Genomic DNA, 15,009 nt, shown 5'->3' with positions numbered 1-15,009 from the left:
TCTGTTTCTGCGGCCCCACCCTGTGCCTCCCGACCTCTCCTGAGCTGACCCTGCTGTCTTGGGGATTCTCTCCTCACAGGGGAGGTTGTCTACAATAAGACGGACAGTGCGGGCTGCTCCTTTTACGCCATCTGCAACCAGCACTGTGACATTGACCGCTTCCAGGGCACCTGCCCCACCTCCTCGCCCCCAGAGTCCTCCTCGGCCCCCACGTCCTCGCCCTCCCAGCCTCAGGGCTGCGACCTCATCGTCCCTCCCCGATGGGTATGCCTCCTGCGTGTGCTCTGTGCCTGGTTGGGGAACCGAGGGGGGCCCAGCCCTGCCGGGGGTCGTTGTAGCCCCCTTGACCCCTGCACGGGCAGCTCTGGCTGGCGGAATGCACATGGGGTTGAGGCTGGACAGCACTGGGAGCGTCCAGGACGCGGGGGAGCTCTGCCTCAGGGAAGCAGGGGACTGAGGCTGCGGCAGGGCCGTGGGGGCAGGTCTTGTGGTCCCAGCCGGTGAGCACCACACCCGCTCTCTCCCAGGTGAACGAGTCCTGGACCCTGTCGGACTGCACGGTGGCTCGGTGTGAGGGCCATAACCAGGTGGCCCTGCTGGGGCGGAAGCCGGTGGCCAGCATCCACTGCGTGAACGGACACCCGCCAGTCAGAGTGTCGCAGGAGAGCGAGCCGTGTGACTTCCACTTTGAGTGCGAGTGTAAGCGGGGGCAGGCTGAGGGGCAGTGGGGGACACGCAGGGAGCCAGAGCCAAGGCCCACAGTGCCAGCCAGAGAGGGTGACACGCCAGTCACAGCAGGGGGAAGGCCCAGGTTTGCTGAGCCCACTGGCACCGCAGCCTGTGCGGCTGGAAGGGGGCCCTGGGTCAGGGGGCTGTTATCCCAGGGAATTCCTGAGCGTCCCTCCGAGAGCTGCCCACTGGCCTGGCCTCGGATGGCATGGTGTCAGGTTCCAGGAGGAAGCACGCGCCACACACAGGGGTCAGAACACCAGCAACGACCGGCTCTCTCCCTTTGGAGGCCACGGGGAGGCCCTTCCTACCACTTTAGTTTAGGGGGCTCCGGGTGTCCCGGGGCTGGTGGCCACGAGCCTCCAGCCACGGCCTCATCTTCCCATGGCCGCTCCCCTCCTGCAAGGACGTTCATCATTGAGTTAGGGCCACCTGGTAGTCCAGGATGGTGTCACCTCGAGGTCCTTAACTCAGTTACAGACATGAAGCCCTTTTCCCAGATCAGGGCATGATCTCAGGGTCTGGGTGGACATGGGGACTTGCCTTTGGGGACGGCATGCAACCCGCTCCACCCCTTTTATAAAAAAGGCAGCCGGGGCCCAGGGCAGCCGGGGTGGCGGTGTCGGGTGGCGCTGGGTGAGGGACGTGGCGCTCCGCAGGCTCCTGCAGCGGCTGGGGGGGCTCGCACTACACCACCTTCGACGGCACGTCCTACTCCTTCCTGGACACCTGCACCCACGTGCTCATGAAGGAGATCCATCCGCGCTACGGGAACCTCAGCATCTATATGAACAACCACTACTGCGGCGCCGCCACGGCCACTGCCCCCCTGTCCCCGTGCCCTCAGCGTCCACTACAACTCCATGGAGGTCATCCTCACCAGCAGCGCCGGTGCCCGCGGGCAGGGGAGCCTGGTGAGTGGCCCTGTCCCGGGGCCCCCAGGGAAGGCCTGCAGGCCTGGCGGTCAGCTCCCAAGGGCACGCCGTGATGCCTCAGGGACCTGAACGTGGCCCACGGGGACCGCAAGGGGAGCATGTGCACTTTGGGGTAGGGGAGGCCGAGCCCCGAAGGCAGGCCCTGCTGCCCCGGCCCCCTGCCATGGGTCCCCTCAACACATCCCCAGATCCTGTTCGACCAAACGCAAGTGAGCTCGGGCTTCAGCAAGAACGGCGTGAGTGTGTCGGTGACGGGGGCCACCATGATGCGCATCGGCATTCCTGCCATTGGTGTGAACGTCAGCTTTGACGGGGACGTCTTCCACATCCAGCTGTCCTACAGCCGCTTCAGCCACAACACCGAGGGCCAGTGCGGTGAGTGGGTGCCAGGGACGTCCGGGCCACAGCTGCCCAGCACAGGTGGGCAGAGGGGAGGGGGGGAGAGCCTGACCCTGCTGCCCCGCCACCCCAGGCACCTGCACCAACAGCCAGACCGACGACTGCCGCCAGCCAGACGGCACCATGGCCCCCACCTGTCAAGACATGGCCTACAGGTGGCTGGTCCCCGAGAGCGGCAGGGAGGACTGCTGGGCGCCGACCCGCCCGCCCCCGACGGCTGGCACCTTGCCCTCAGCACCCGCCACGCCCACCTCCTCCCCGTGCCCCCCGGGGCCCCTCTGCGAGCTGCTGCGGAGCCCGTGAGTCCCTCCCGTGGGCCTGGAGGTTGTGGGGCAGCATCCTGCCCTCTACCCCGGCCTCTGACCGCCCCTCCCCACAGGGTCTTCGCGGAGTGCCATGCCCTCATCCCACCTGACCCATTCGTCAGCTCCTGTGTCACTGACGGCTGCCAAGCCAACCACCACCAGGCGCCCTGCCAGAGCCTGGAGGCCTACGCGGCGCTCTGCCGTGCCAGGGGCGTGTGCAGCAACTGGCGGAACGCCACCAACGGGCTGTGCAGTGAGTCGGGGCGGCCCCAGGGGCTCCGGCCTCCTCGGCCCACCTAACTCCTGTCTCTGTGTCCCCAGACTTCACCTGCCCACCCGACAAGGTGTACCAGCCATGTGGCCCCTCACAGGCCGCGTCCTGCGACTCCAGGTAAAGCCTGCCTGAAGGGTCTGGGACCCCCCCAGCCTCAGGTCCCTGGGGCTTCCTTCCCTGCACCCCAACCTCTGACCCCTGACTCTGGGCCCTGGCAGCTGGTCAACCCCAGCACTCGGCCATACCCTCTCCCCTCCCCCTCGGACTGCCACTTCTATGGATCGGGGGTCCCAGGAATGCCCTCCTCACCTTGCAGGAGCCAGAGCGGAGCAGGCAGAGGGCTGGCAGAAGGCTGCTTCTGCCCTGACGGACACACCCTCTTCAACACGCACACCAACGTCTGCGTGCGCGAGTGCGGTGAGCACCAGCCACAGCCGCCTTGACCCCAAGGGCTGGGAAGACCCTAGCCTGGGACCATCCCTCCTGGGTGCTCGCTCTCCTAGCCCAGTGCCCCCCTGAAGGTGCAGTGTGGCCATGACACCGACTTCTCCAGGGGCTTCTGTCCCCAGCAGGAAGAAGAGCCCTGGCCGGGTGGGGCGGCCAGGCCTGCAAGGACATATCCCAGGGCCTGTGGTCTCTGCCCACTGGGTCTGGGACCCCAGCATGCCCACTGACCCCCCTTCTTCTTCCCTTCCAGGCTGTGTGGGACCAAACGGGTTTCCCAAATCCGTGAGTGTTCTGCCCCCTGGCTTGAGCAGAGGGAGGGAGGGCCCCACCTCAGGCCAGCCTGCTCTGCCCGGGCAGCCCGTGGGGGCTTGTGTGGGGTACCCCGGTGTGAGACACATCCCTGTCACGTGGGCTGCTCCAGAGAGGGCAGCTTGAGTGGGAGGCCAAGGGCCGACCTGGCCACACTGAGGGCTGGGGCCTTCTCTGTGGCGGGATGCGACCCAAGAGGCCAGGGCCCAGTGCAGGGATCTCCAGGGACTCTAACCGCTCTATTCCAGCCTGGGGAGCGGTGGGTCAGCAACTGCCAGGACTGCGTGTGCCACGAGGGCTCCAGGTCAGTGCAGTGCACCCCCATGCCGTGCGAGGCCCAGGAGCGGCCCCCGCAGTGTAGCGGGGCTGGCTTTGTGACCGTGACCAGGCCTCTAGCCAACAACTCCTGCTGTCTGGAGACGCTGTGTGGTGAGCTCTCTGCCCCACCGGCCGGAGGGTGAGGAGGGAAGGAGGAGGGGGTCTGCGGGGCTGAGGATTGCCTGGGGCTGGACCAGTGTGGTGGGAAAATGAGGCCGCTGACCTCTGGTCTGCCCTGGTACGGTGCGGGGGGCGGCGCTGACAGCAACCCGACTCTCCCACAGTCTGCAACACGACCACCTGCCCCCAGAGCCCACCCAGATGTGGGCCAGGAGAGGAGCTGATCCGCACCCAGGAGGAGGGTGACTGCTGCCCCACCTTCGACTGCCGTGAGTGGGGCTGGGAGCTTGGGGTAGGGGAGTGTCGGAGCCCTTCCTCCCCACCGCCGGGCAGGTGCTCAGCACCCCCTTTCCTTCCAGGACCTCAGCTGTGTTACTACAATCACACGGCCTTTGGGGTAAGGGCTCAGCAACCAGATGGCTGAGTGGGATGGGGGGCAGCGGGTGGGGCCCCAGGCTCAGCTCACCCACATGGGACCTCCACCCCTCCTCTGCACACGCCCAGCCCCGCCTGCACCCTCCGGCAGGAGAGTAGATAAGCGCGGGGGCTCTGGGCCATTTAGAGCCACGTGGGGACATGGGCGAGGGGGACACAGGGGCAGCCCTGTCTGTGGAGCACCTGGGGGGTTGCTGGCCATCTCTGAGAGCTTGGCTTCGGGTGTCCCAGGCGCTTCCTCCTGGCAAGAGTGTTGGGGTGGGACCATGCCCTCCCAGCCCCTCCTGCCGGCCTGGGGTCCTGCCTCTGCCCTGGTCTGTGCTCAGCCAGGGGGCACAAGCATAATCCCCTCTGAAGAAGGAAGAGCCCGCTCTCTACAGGCCTCCCCTTCTCCCAGCCCTTCCAGCTGCAGGGAGGGGTCCTGGCCCCGGGGCCCCCGCCACTGTCCTCACTGTCACCACCACTCATCCACTGCAGATCGGTGCAACCTTCCCATCAGTCACTCCCTGCCACACGTGCACCTGCCTGTCCGGGGACACCCAGGGCCCAATCGTGCGGTGTGAGGAGAACACCTGTACCACTACCTGCCGCCAGGTAAGCCCTGCTGGGCGCTCCCAGCCCTGGGCAGGGACACGGCTTCGCAGGGGCCGGGGTTGCCAAGGAGGGCCCGCCCATATGGTGTGGATGGGAGGGCAGGAGGGCTGGGGAGCAGGGCTGGGGTAGCGATGTAACCACCCGCGTCCCTCAGGGCTACGAGTACCGGAAGGTGGCTGGACAGTGCTGTGGGGAGTGCGTGCAGACAGCCTGTCCCACAGAGGACGGCTGGCTGGTCCGGGTAAGAGGGGGTTCGGGCTCAGCGCCTCCGGCCGAGAGACCCTTCCCTTCGGCCCCTCTCAGCTCACCAGATGATTCCCTGCGAGCCTGCACCTTCCCCATTGCCTTTCAGCCCAACGAGACCTGGGTCAACAGCCGCGTGGACAACTGCACGCAGTACGGCTGCGAGGTCAAGAACGGGCTCCACGTGCTCACCCCGAGGCCCACGCCCTGCCCGGACGTGTCCAGCTGCCAGGTGTGTCCTGCGGCTCGGGCTGCCCCACGGCAGAGGCCCCACCCGACACACCCCAGATTCCCCACTGGGACCCCCACCGCCTCGGAGGCCCCGCTCTTCCAGATTCCCCCACCCCACCACCAGCCCTCCCTCTGTCTCCCCCTCCCCCTTCAGGGCATCCTCAGGAAAACCGGCTGCTGCTACTCCTGTGAGGAAGTGGGTAAGTCGAGGCCCGCCCACGCGCCCTCCCCCTCCTCCCAGTCTCTATCCGTTGATTCCTGCCCCAAGCTGCCCCTGGCCCCAGGACCCCCACCTTGAGCGCCGGGCTCGGGAGGGTGGCGGGCGGGGAGCGGCCCCAGGTCAGGGTCCTCAGAGATCCCCTCCCGCACCTCCATCGCCTTTCCTCCGTCTGCCCAGACAAGTGCCAAGTCCGCGTCAACAGGACCGTCCTGACACGCCAGGGCTGTGCCACCCAGGCCCCGGTCAACGTCACGTTCTGCGGGGGCTCATGCCCCGGAGTGTCCAAGTGAGCCAGCCTGTGCCCCTCCCCGAGAGGCCCCTCCCCGCCCCACACCGCCCTGGCTTGGCCCGGGCGAGCAAGTGGGCCCAAAGAGCGGGAGGAAGGGCGCGGGGCTGGCTCAAGACCCAGGGAAGGTTCCGGAGGAAGGAGGAGGGTTCTGCCTGGGGCCAAGACGAGCGGGGGCCTGGCTGGGGAGGTCAGAGTTCAGTGACCCTGAGTACCGTCCCTGGCCAGGGCAGAGAAGCCCCTAGTGCCCCGAGGATGAGCTTGGGGCTGCCCGGAGTGGGCGGGGCCATCGGCTCCAGACCCCAGAGAAACCAGGAGCTGGGTGGCCGAGTCTGGACCAGGCGGGTCCTGAGGGCGGCTGTGCGTCTGCAGGTACTCCATGGAGGTCCAGGCTATGGAGCGCCAGTGCACCTGCTGCCAGGAGATGGCGGTTCACGAGGAGGAGGTGACCATGCAGTGTCCCGACGGGACCGCCGTCCAGCACACGTACACCCACGTGGACAAGTGCAGCTGTGCCCCGTCCTGCGTCCGCTCGCCCGAGGCTCCCGAGCACAGCACCCCCATCTTTCTGACCTAGGGGTCCACCGCTATCTGTCGCCATTCTGACCCCCTCCCTCCAGCCTCCCCCCACCCCAATCTGGAGTCAGCACACACACCACCCAACCACGGAAAGCTCGGCCAGCCCACTGCAGGAGCCCGGGCACACCTGCCGCCTGGGCCCTCATGGGACCTGTGCTTGGGGGTCGCCCTGGAGGGCGACGGCACAGTGAGGACCTGCTTGAGGAGGGCTCCGGGAGGGGGCCTTGCCCTTGGAGCCCCTCCGCCCGTCTTGGCCACTTGCCTGGCCGTCAGGGCCTGCCCCTCATCAGAGAAGTGCCTGTGCCACCCGGACTCACCCCCTTCTTAGTGCCAGAGGGTTGCCCCATAGTAGACTGCCCCGGAGCTGCCATGCTGTCCCCCACTGTGGACCTGCATGCCCCCCACTACTCCCCAAAGCCCCGTGGACCAGGCTTCTGCTGGCCACCTCCCGTGGCACCATGCGGGCTGGGGCCTGTCCAGGAGCCGCCAGCTCCCTCGGGGGAGTGGCGTCAGGCAGGGTGGCTGCCCGCCCACGCCCACATCAGAACCTGGGCCTGGGGTGAGCACAGCTGCTGGGAGGCAGGCCAGGGAGGGGTTGGTGCCCCCAGCACTCCCTCTGCCCACCCTGCCCCCATCTTGCAAATAAACACTGAGCATTGTGTCCACTTCTTGGTCCTGGTGTCTCTTCTGCCCACTGAGTCCCCTGGGCTTCCCCTCTGTCAGGCCGTGTAACACCCCCGGGGCTCATGCTGGTCCCCCTGGGGAGGGACAGGTGGGATGAGGGGCCCGGAGGCGCTCAGGGTCAGTCTCAGGCTGTGGGGCACTGGCTGGGGCCAGGGATGAGCCAGGGGCTCAGAAACGACCCTCTCCATTATTTCAAACACGGGATTTATAAGGAAGCTGGTTCACTGATGCGGGAAGTTTGGGAACCCCACAGGAGGCACGGCTGCGGCCCAGACGTGTCCATGCAGGAAGCAGCTGCCTCACGGGCTGGGGGCGCCCAGGAGGAGGGGTGCCCGGGGCTCCTTGGGCCCCAGGGGAGCTGCCGGCCGCTGCAGTCCCGGCCAGCCGCAGCCCACACACAGACTTTTCTTCAGGGTCCCTGTCCCACGTCAGCCTGCTCTAGGACTGGCCTTCTCCTCTCATCTCCCCTGAGGGCGGGGGTTTCCCACCAGAGAGCTCTACAAGCACATGGTGGGTGCGGGAAGAACTGGGGAGCAGGTGTGGGCTGTGGCAGACGGGAGACGTGCCCACCAGAACCACGTGCACAGCCCCCAGATGCAGAAGGCACCTGCGCAGCGGGCGGGAAGCACGAGACGTGGTCCCCCGTGGGCAGGGGTGGCTTTGGTGGGGCTGCCCCCTGGGGAGGCAAGGGCAGTGCTGTAAGGAAGCTGCTGGCGGGGGTGCGTGGGAGGGTCTTCTCCCCTCCCCTGAGTCGCATGACCGCCTCTGCACTCAGTGTGGTTCCCACGGTGGGGCCGGCCACGGCTGGCCTTTCCTACCCACCTCACGAGGCCTGGGCAGGGCAGGCCACCCTGCGAACTGGCCGGGCTGGATGGGGATGCTCGGCGGGCTGGCGAGGTATGCCTACAAATGAGGCTGGCTTCCCCTCCCGGGGTCGCCTTGGGAAAGCTGACCCCAGCCTCACAGTCTGATTTCCTGGGGGCTGCAGCTGAGTCTTTGTGAACCCAGGTGCAGAACAACAGCCTTCCCTAAGCCCCTCCCTGCCACTCCCTGGCACGATCCCTTCCTTAAACCAAATTTAAACACGTTCCTAAGGCACTGGGAATATGAGTGTCACGTGCGGTGGGCTAGGGCTCGCATGTACCACGTGCTGCCCGTGCGCCAGGGGAGGCTCTCATTTGATCCTGACAACACCTTGTGCAATGTGTGCCATTATTTCTCCCACTTTACAGGTGGGGAAACTGAGGCACGCCACGATGTGCCAGGAGTAAAGCCAGGCTCAGTGCAGGCAATCTGGCTCCGGAGTCCACACTGTCAGCCAGAGGCATCCCTGTTGCCCTGGAGAAGGTAACTGTGAAAACCAACATGGCACAGAAAAACAAAACACTGTTACTAAACTTCAAAACATTTTTAAAAAGAGCTTTCTGGTTTCCAGATGTAAGAGTGGGCATGTCTTCCCCCACAGACACAAAATTAATTTACCACGACAAAGACAGAATGAAATTTTAACACAGAAGAGCGGAGAACAAGAAAGCGAACGATCTGTAAACCCGACAGACAGCCCGAACGAAGGGAGGATTTGGGGGACGCATCCACCGTGAGCGGGGCCGTGGCCTCAGGGCAATATTCAGATCCACACGCCAGGACAATGACCTCTCAGAACGAAGGCATGAGCTCTTGACCGAAAGTGCTCGGTGAGCGCCAAGGAAGGTAAAGACCCACACCGCTCAGAGATCCTGGGGGTGAGCGGAGGGCATCGAGGCGGAGGAAAGCTCAGAGCTGCCAGAGAGACATGACCGTGTGCCCGCCCGGGGTGAGACGGGGACGGCGCCCGGAGACTGCGTGGGGCGCCTTCGCGGTGCCGAGGGCTCACAGCTTGAACACGGAATCCCACACCCAAGTAAACTATCATTTAAGAGTGATCATGAGAAAAAGGCATTTTCAACATGCAAGGACTCAGAACGCGACATCTCACAAGACCCCCGGCGAGGGACACCAGCGACGCGGCACACAGAGGTTCCTAACCTCAGTGAATCAGACTCATCGCCGTTTTTCTTTTTGGTCCTATTTCACAAAACTTTCCCTGCCTTGGGGTCAGAAATATGGTCTTCTGGATTATTTTCTAAAAGCTTGACAATTTTGCCATTCACCTCATTTTTTTTTCCTGGAATAAAATGTACATAACGTAAAATTGATCATCTAAACCATTTTTAAGTGTACAGCTTAGTGGTATAAAATACATTCACACCATTGTCCGTCCGTCTGTCCGTCCATCCATCCATCCATCCCCACAATCCCTTCAACTTTGTAAAACCAAGACTCTACACCCACGTGGCAGTAACTCCCCATTGTCCCTCCCCCCGGCTCCCGGCAGCCACATCTACCCTCTATGATTTTGACGATTCTAGGTAACTCACAGGAGTAGAGCCCTACAGTGTTTGTCCTGTTGTGACCAGCTTACTCACCGAGCAACATGTCCTGTAGGGTCATCCGTGTTGTGGCAGGTGCCAGAGTCTGCCTCCTTCTATGGCCGAGCACCATTCATTCGACTGTATGTACACACCACATTCTATTTACCTGTGGCCACTTGGGTTGCTTCCACATTTTAGCTACTGTGAATAATGCTCCTACGAACACGGGTGTCTCGTCAACACCCTGCTTTTAATTCTTCTGGGGATATACTCAGAGGTCAAATGGCTGGATTGTATGGCAGTTCTAATTTTAATTATTTGAGGAACTGCTGTACTGTTTTCTCAGTGGCTGAATGAATTTACACCCTTAATAGTGAATGGGGGTTCCAATTTTTCCACCTTGTCTTGTTTGCTATTATCACAATTTTTTTTATTATAGTCACCCTAGTGGGTGTGAAGTGATACCTCACTGTAGTTTTGATTTGCACTTTCCTGATAATCAGTGATGTTGACCATCTTTCCATGTGCTTGTTGGCCATCTTAAATCGTCTTTGGAAATATGTCTGTTCAAGTCCTTTGCCTATTTTTGAATTGGATTGTTTGGGGATTTTTGTTGTTGAGTATTTTCTGGACATTCCCTTATCAGTTATAGGGTTTGAATATATTTTCTGTATTTTCTGGACATTCCCTTATCAGATATAGGATTCGCATATATTTTCATCTATTATGTGAGTTGATTTTTACTCTGTGATGGTGTCTTTTGATGCACAAAATTTTAAAATTTTTATGAAGTTCAATTTTTTTTTCTTTTGTTACCTGTCACTTTGGTGTCCTATCTGAGAATACACTGCAAATCCAACAGGAAGAGAGGCAACTTGCAGGTGAACAGTACTTCACTACCACATCAGGAGAAAGGAAATTTTCCTCCTATAGAGACAACAGCCCAGCCAATGAGACACAGTCACAGTCCAGCCTATGAGAAGGCCCTCCCAGCTCTCACCTTCCTCCGTAAAAGAGCCTCCTTTCCTCTGCTCTGGGAACTTGCCAATGGTTGATTTTGCTGTGGCTTGCTTGTCCCGGATTACAGGTCTCTGCTACTCCCCCCAAAATTTGTTTTTTGCTGGTAAAATAATGGGCAGTTTTATATTTTAAGGTTAACAACGACTTTTATTAGGTTGGGGTAGTTCCCATCTATTCTGGGTTTGTCGAGTGTCTTTATCATGAAAGGGTGTTGAATTTGGCAAATGTTTTTTCTACATCAGTTGAGATGATCACGTAATTTTCCCCTTTATCCCACTGCTGTGCATATTACACTGATGATTTGTGTGCCGAACCATCCTTGCATTCCATGAACAAACCCCACTTGATCGGGGTGTATAATTTTTTGATATGCTTCTGGATTGGTTTGCTAGTATTTTATTGAGGACTTTTGCACCAATGCTCGTAGTAGATACTGGTCTGTGGTTCTCTTTCCTTATAGTGTCTTTGTCTGGCTTTGGTGTCAGGGGAATGCTGGCTTCACAGAGCAAGTTAGGAAGTATTCCCTCCTCTTCAGTGTTTCGGAAAAGTTTAAGAATTGGGATTCTTCTCTAAATGTTTGGTAGAATTCACCAACGAAGACTTCAGGTCCACGACTTCTCTTTTGTTGGGAGAATTTTGAACACTGGTTCAATCTCCTCACTACTTATAGATCTATTAAGATTTCCCATTTCCTTGTGATTTAGTCTTGGTAGGTTTTTTTGGTTTTTTGTTTTGTTCTTTAGTTTTTATTTAAATTCCACTTAGTTAGCATACAGTGAACTAACGATATAGCAATCCAGTCTTGGTAGGTTCTGTGTTTCTAGGAACTTGCCCATTTCATCTTAGTTACCCAAGTTGTTGGCATATAATTGTTCACAGTATTCTCTTATAATCATTTTTATTTTTGTAGAATCAGCAGTAACGTCCCTCTTTATGATTTTAGTAGTTTGAGTCTTTCCTCTTTTTCTTAGTCCATCGAGCTAAAGGTTTGTCAAACTTGTCTATCTTTTCAGAGAACCAACTTTTGGTTTTGATTTTTTCCCCCTATTGTTTCTCTACTCTCTTTTTTGTTGATCCCTGCTCTAATCTTTATTATTTCCTTCCTTCTACTACCTCTGGGTTTAGTTAGTTCTTCTTTTTCTAGTTCCTTAAGTTGTAAAGTTAGATTGCTGCTTTGAGATGTTTCTTGTTTTTTAATATAAACGTGTATAGCTATACATTCCCCCCTTAGCACTGTTTTCACTGTGTCCCGTAAGTGTTGGTATATTATGTTTTCATTTCTGTTCTTCTCTAAGTATTTTCTAATTTCTTTTGGATTCCTTCTTTGATCCATTTGTTGTTTAAAAGCTGCTTAATTTCCACAACGTTGTGAATTTTCCAGTTTTCCTTTTCTTGTTGCTTTTCAACTTCCCCCCGTTGTGGTCAGAGAAGATACTTGTATGACAGCTATTTTTTAAATCTGTCAAGACTTAGTTTGTTGCCTAACATATGGTCCATCCTGGAAAATGTCCCACGTGCACTTGCGAAGGATGCGTGTGTGTCCGTTGGGAGTTCCGCGTGTGTCACTAGATCTAGCTGATTTACTGTGTTGTATTAGTCCTCTGTCTCTCTATCTTCTGGTTGTTCTGTCCACTATTGTGAGTGGGGCATTCAGTTTCCCACTATTATTATACAACTATTTCTCCCTTCAATTTTAAGAGTTTTTGCTTCATATAGTGTCATTTGGGGCAAAACTGTTTATAATTCTTACATATTTTTGCTGATTTGAAACTTTTATTAATACATAAATGTCCATCTTTGTCTTGTAAATTTTTAAAATTTAAAGTCTGTTTTTGTCTGATCTCAGTAAAGCCACTCCTGTTCTCCTTTGGTTGCTGTTTGCATGGAAGGTGTTTTCCATCCTTTCACTTTCCACCTGCTTGTGTCTTTGGGTCTAAAGCAAGTTTCTCAAAAAAAAAAAAAATTGAGTTTCTCATAGACAGCACATACTGGACCGTGTGCTTCTATCCATTCTGCCAATCTCCGTCTTTTGAAGAGCTTCATCCGTTTACATGTAAAGTATTCTGGTAAGGCCAACTTCCGTCCCTGTGATGTTTGTTTTCTGTATGCCCTACGGTTTTGTTTGGTTTGGGTTTTGTCCCTTGTTTCCTGCACTACTGTCTCTTTTCTGCGTTTCGTTGATTCTTTGTGGTGAAATATGTAAACCTCTTTCTCAGTTCCTTTTGTGTATATTCTATGCTATTTTCTTTGTGGTGACCACAAAGATGACATTTAACATCCTGAAGTTATAACACTCTAATCTGCATTTGTACCAGCTTCGCTTCAATGACATGCAAAGCCTCAGTTCCTCTGCAGCTTCACCCCCACCTCCTTTGGTTGTCGATGTCACAAAATTCCATCTTTATACATCATGTGCCCCCAGACATAAATAACTCTTAAAATGCATTAGTTTCTTCAATTTTGTAGAAAGCAAGATTTGGAGTCACAAAGTACCGTTAGAGTAATACTAGATTTTACACTAATATCTTTTTCTTTAAATGCATTAGCCTCTTAAATCACGTAGGAACAAAAGTGGCTACCAATTTGTCACAAAACTGTGTTTTATAATTGGCCATGTATTTACCTTTATTGAGGTCTTTATTTCTCCATAGTTTAAAGGTACTAACATCCTGTTATTTCAGTTTACAGAACTCACTGGAGTATTTTTTTGTAGGGCAGGTTTTGTGGACATGAACTCCCTCTTTTGTTTATCTGGGAATGTCTTAATTTATCCTTCACTCTTGAAGGAGAGTATCCCTGGATATAGGATTCTTGGTTGACAGGTTTTTCCTTTCAGCATTGGAATGTATCAACCCTCTGTCTTCTGGCCTCCAAAGTTTTTTTCATGAAAAATCTGTTCATAATTGATTGAGGATCCCTTGTATATGAGGATTCCCTTCTCTCTTGCTGCTTTCAAATTCTTTGTCTTTGGGTCTGGAAGTTTGATTACAACATTACGTTCATCTTCCTTGGTGTTTGCTGAGCTTCCTGGGTGTTTATATTCATGTCTTTCCTCAAATTTGGGAAGTTTCCAGGCATTATTTCTTCAAGTATTCTCTTTGCCCCTTTCTCTCTCTTCTCTTTCTGGGACTCCCACAATGCATATATTGGGGCTGGGGGTCAGGTGAGGAGCTGCTGCTGTGGTAAGAGCTAACATTGGCCAAAATAGACTGCGACGTACTCTCCAAGCATTCCCCCTGAAAGTTGCAAGCCTTCAACAGACCCCAGGGTTCAAAACATTTCCACCAGACAGATCCTGCCTATGCAGCTGTTGTCCGGGTGGGGAGACAGGTCTCTCCTCACAGGTCCTTCCTACTTGGCCACCTTCCCAGAATCTTCCTGCCTTTACATTTTGAGCCCACCCGGAACTGACGTTTGGAAGTGGCATCAAGCAGGGGCCTTATTTCGTGCCTGGCTAACTGTCTCCCACTGCGCCACTGTCACCCAGCACTCTGGTCTCTGTTTGGTTCACTGGACTCTCCGTCTGTCATTTAATGCAGACAATAGTTCTCACAGTCTTGGTTTCTACCTGAGCAAGGCTTCCCACTTTGTGTTTCTTTTACAAGAATGCCTTGACTCTTCTTAGCCTTTTGGACTTAGAATCAACTTCCCAAGTCTCACAAACCACAAAAAGCAGGACTTGTGGGGAAAGAGATCATGTCGAGGCAAACTGCCATGACAGAAACCAACATCTGCACATCCTGCTTCAATCCACGAATATTGTCCACCCCTCCACTTATTGTGGCCCCCACCCTCCACCCCACGGTGCTGCCTGAAATGCTCAGACTTGCTGGAAGCAACTCTCAGAGTTCCCCCTTTTCTTTCTCATATTTTCAAACATTTCAGAAAGAATTTTTAAACATATGTTATTAGCATTTGGGGGCTGTTTTCAATGGGGATATTCCCACTAGACCTAACTTGCTGTATTCCTGTAAGGAGCTGTTCCATCTCAAGAAGGGCCAGTCTGTCCTCTTCCCAAAGGGGCCACCGTGCTATGGCCTCATCTAAGAGCCAGTCTGTGAGCCACCGAGGGGCACGCCCCTGGAGGTCTGGGTCTGCTCAGGGAGGATGACCGTGCCAGACAGGACATCCCTGGCTCACAGCTGACTCCCTGATGGGCTCTCCTGGGAGCCAGCACCAGCACTGTGCCCCTGTGGAAAGGAATGACCGCTCTGCCAGGCAAAAGGAGGACGCTTTCTCCTCGTGGCCACTCCGGAGCCGAGCGTCTGGATGTGCTCCACGTGGCCTTCCTCTCTGCCTGGGCAAGCAGCACTCCACCTTGCCCCAGTTCTCCCTGAGGTCAAGGAGAAGAATGTCTCCATAATCAGAGTTTCTGAGGGCTGAGAGATGGAGCATCTGCTGCTGGGTCCTGCCCACTGTGCCCACTGGGACCCATGGGTGCTGCCTCAGCCCCTGGACACTCTGTGCTCT

The 15,009-nt window shown here is 56.4% G+C and overlaps 1 protein-coding gene across 1 annotated transcript in view; it reads left to right on the top strand.

Moving 5' to 3' along the window:
* The window catches only part of MUC5B (mucin 5B, oligomeric mucus/gel-forming), a 34,788-nt gene extending 27,705 nt beyond the window's left edge, over positions 1 to 7,083 (top strand). The window contains 19 exon segments of the mRNA XM_048217637.2: positions 80 to 264; positions 528 to 699; positions 1,389 to 1,557; positions 1,559 to 1,643; positions 1,853 to 2,039; positions 2,137 to 2,362; positions 2,443 to 2,621; positions 2,690 to 2,759; positions 2,959 to 3,059; positions 3,340 to 3,371; positions 3,647 to 3,827; positions 4,001 to 4,105; positions 4,196 to 4,233; positions 4,749 to 4,865; positions 5,020 to 5,106; positions 5,218 to 5,340; positions 5,494 to 5,539; positions 5,737 to 5,845; positions 6,218 to 7,083. Coding sequence (XP_048073594.2) covers positions 80 to 264; positions 528 to 699; positions 1,389 to 1,557; positions 1,559 to 1,643; positions 1,853 to 2,039; positions 2,137 to 2,362; positions 2,443 to 2,621; positions 2,690 to 2,759; positions 2,959 to 3,059; positions 3,340 to 3,371; positions 3,647 to 3,827; positions 4,001 to 4,105; positions 4,196 to 4,233; positions 4,749 to 4,865; positions 5,020 to 5,106; positions 5,218 to 5,340; positions 5,494 to 5,539; positions 5,737 to 5,845; positions 6,218 to 6,422 — 2,417 coding nt within the window. The 3' untranslated portion in view covers positions 6,423 to 7,083.
* The last annotated feature ends 7,926 nt before the right edge of the window (positions 7,084 to 15,009 follow it).

This window comes from Ursus arctos, unplaced genomic scaffold (assembly GCF_023065955.2).
Source record: "Ursus arctos isolate Adak ecotype North America unplaced genomic scaffold, UrsArc2.0 scaffold_23, whole genome shotgun sequence".
NCBI lineage: Eukaryota > Metazoa > Chordata > Mammalia > Carnivora > Ursidae > Ursus > Ursus arctos.
The sequence above is the reverse complement of the archived record's forward strand: the minus strand, read 5'-3'. Positions and strand labels throughout refer to the sequence as shown.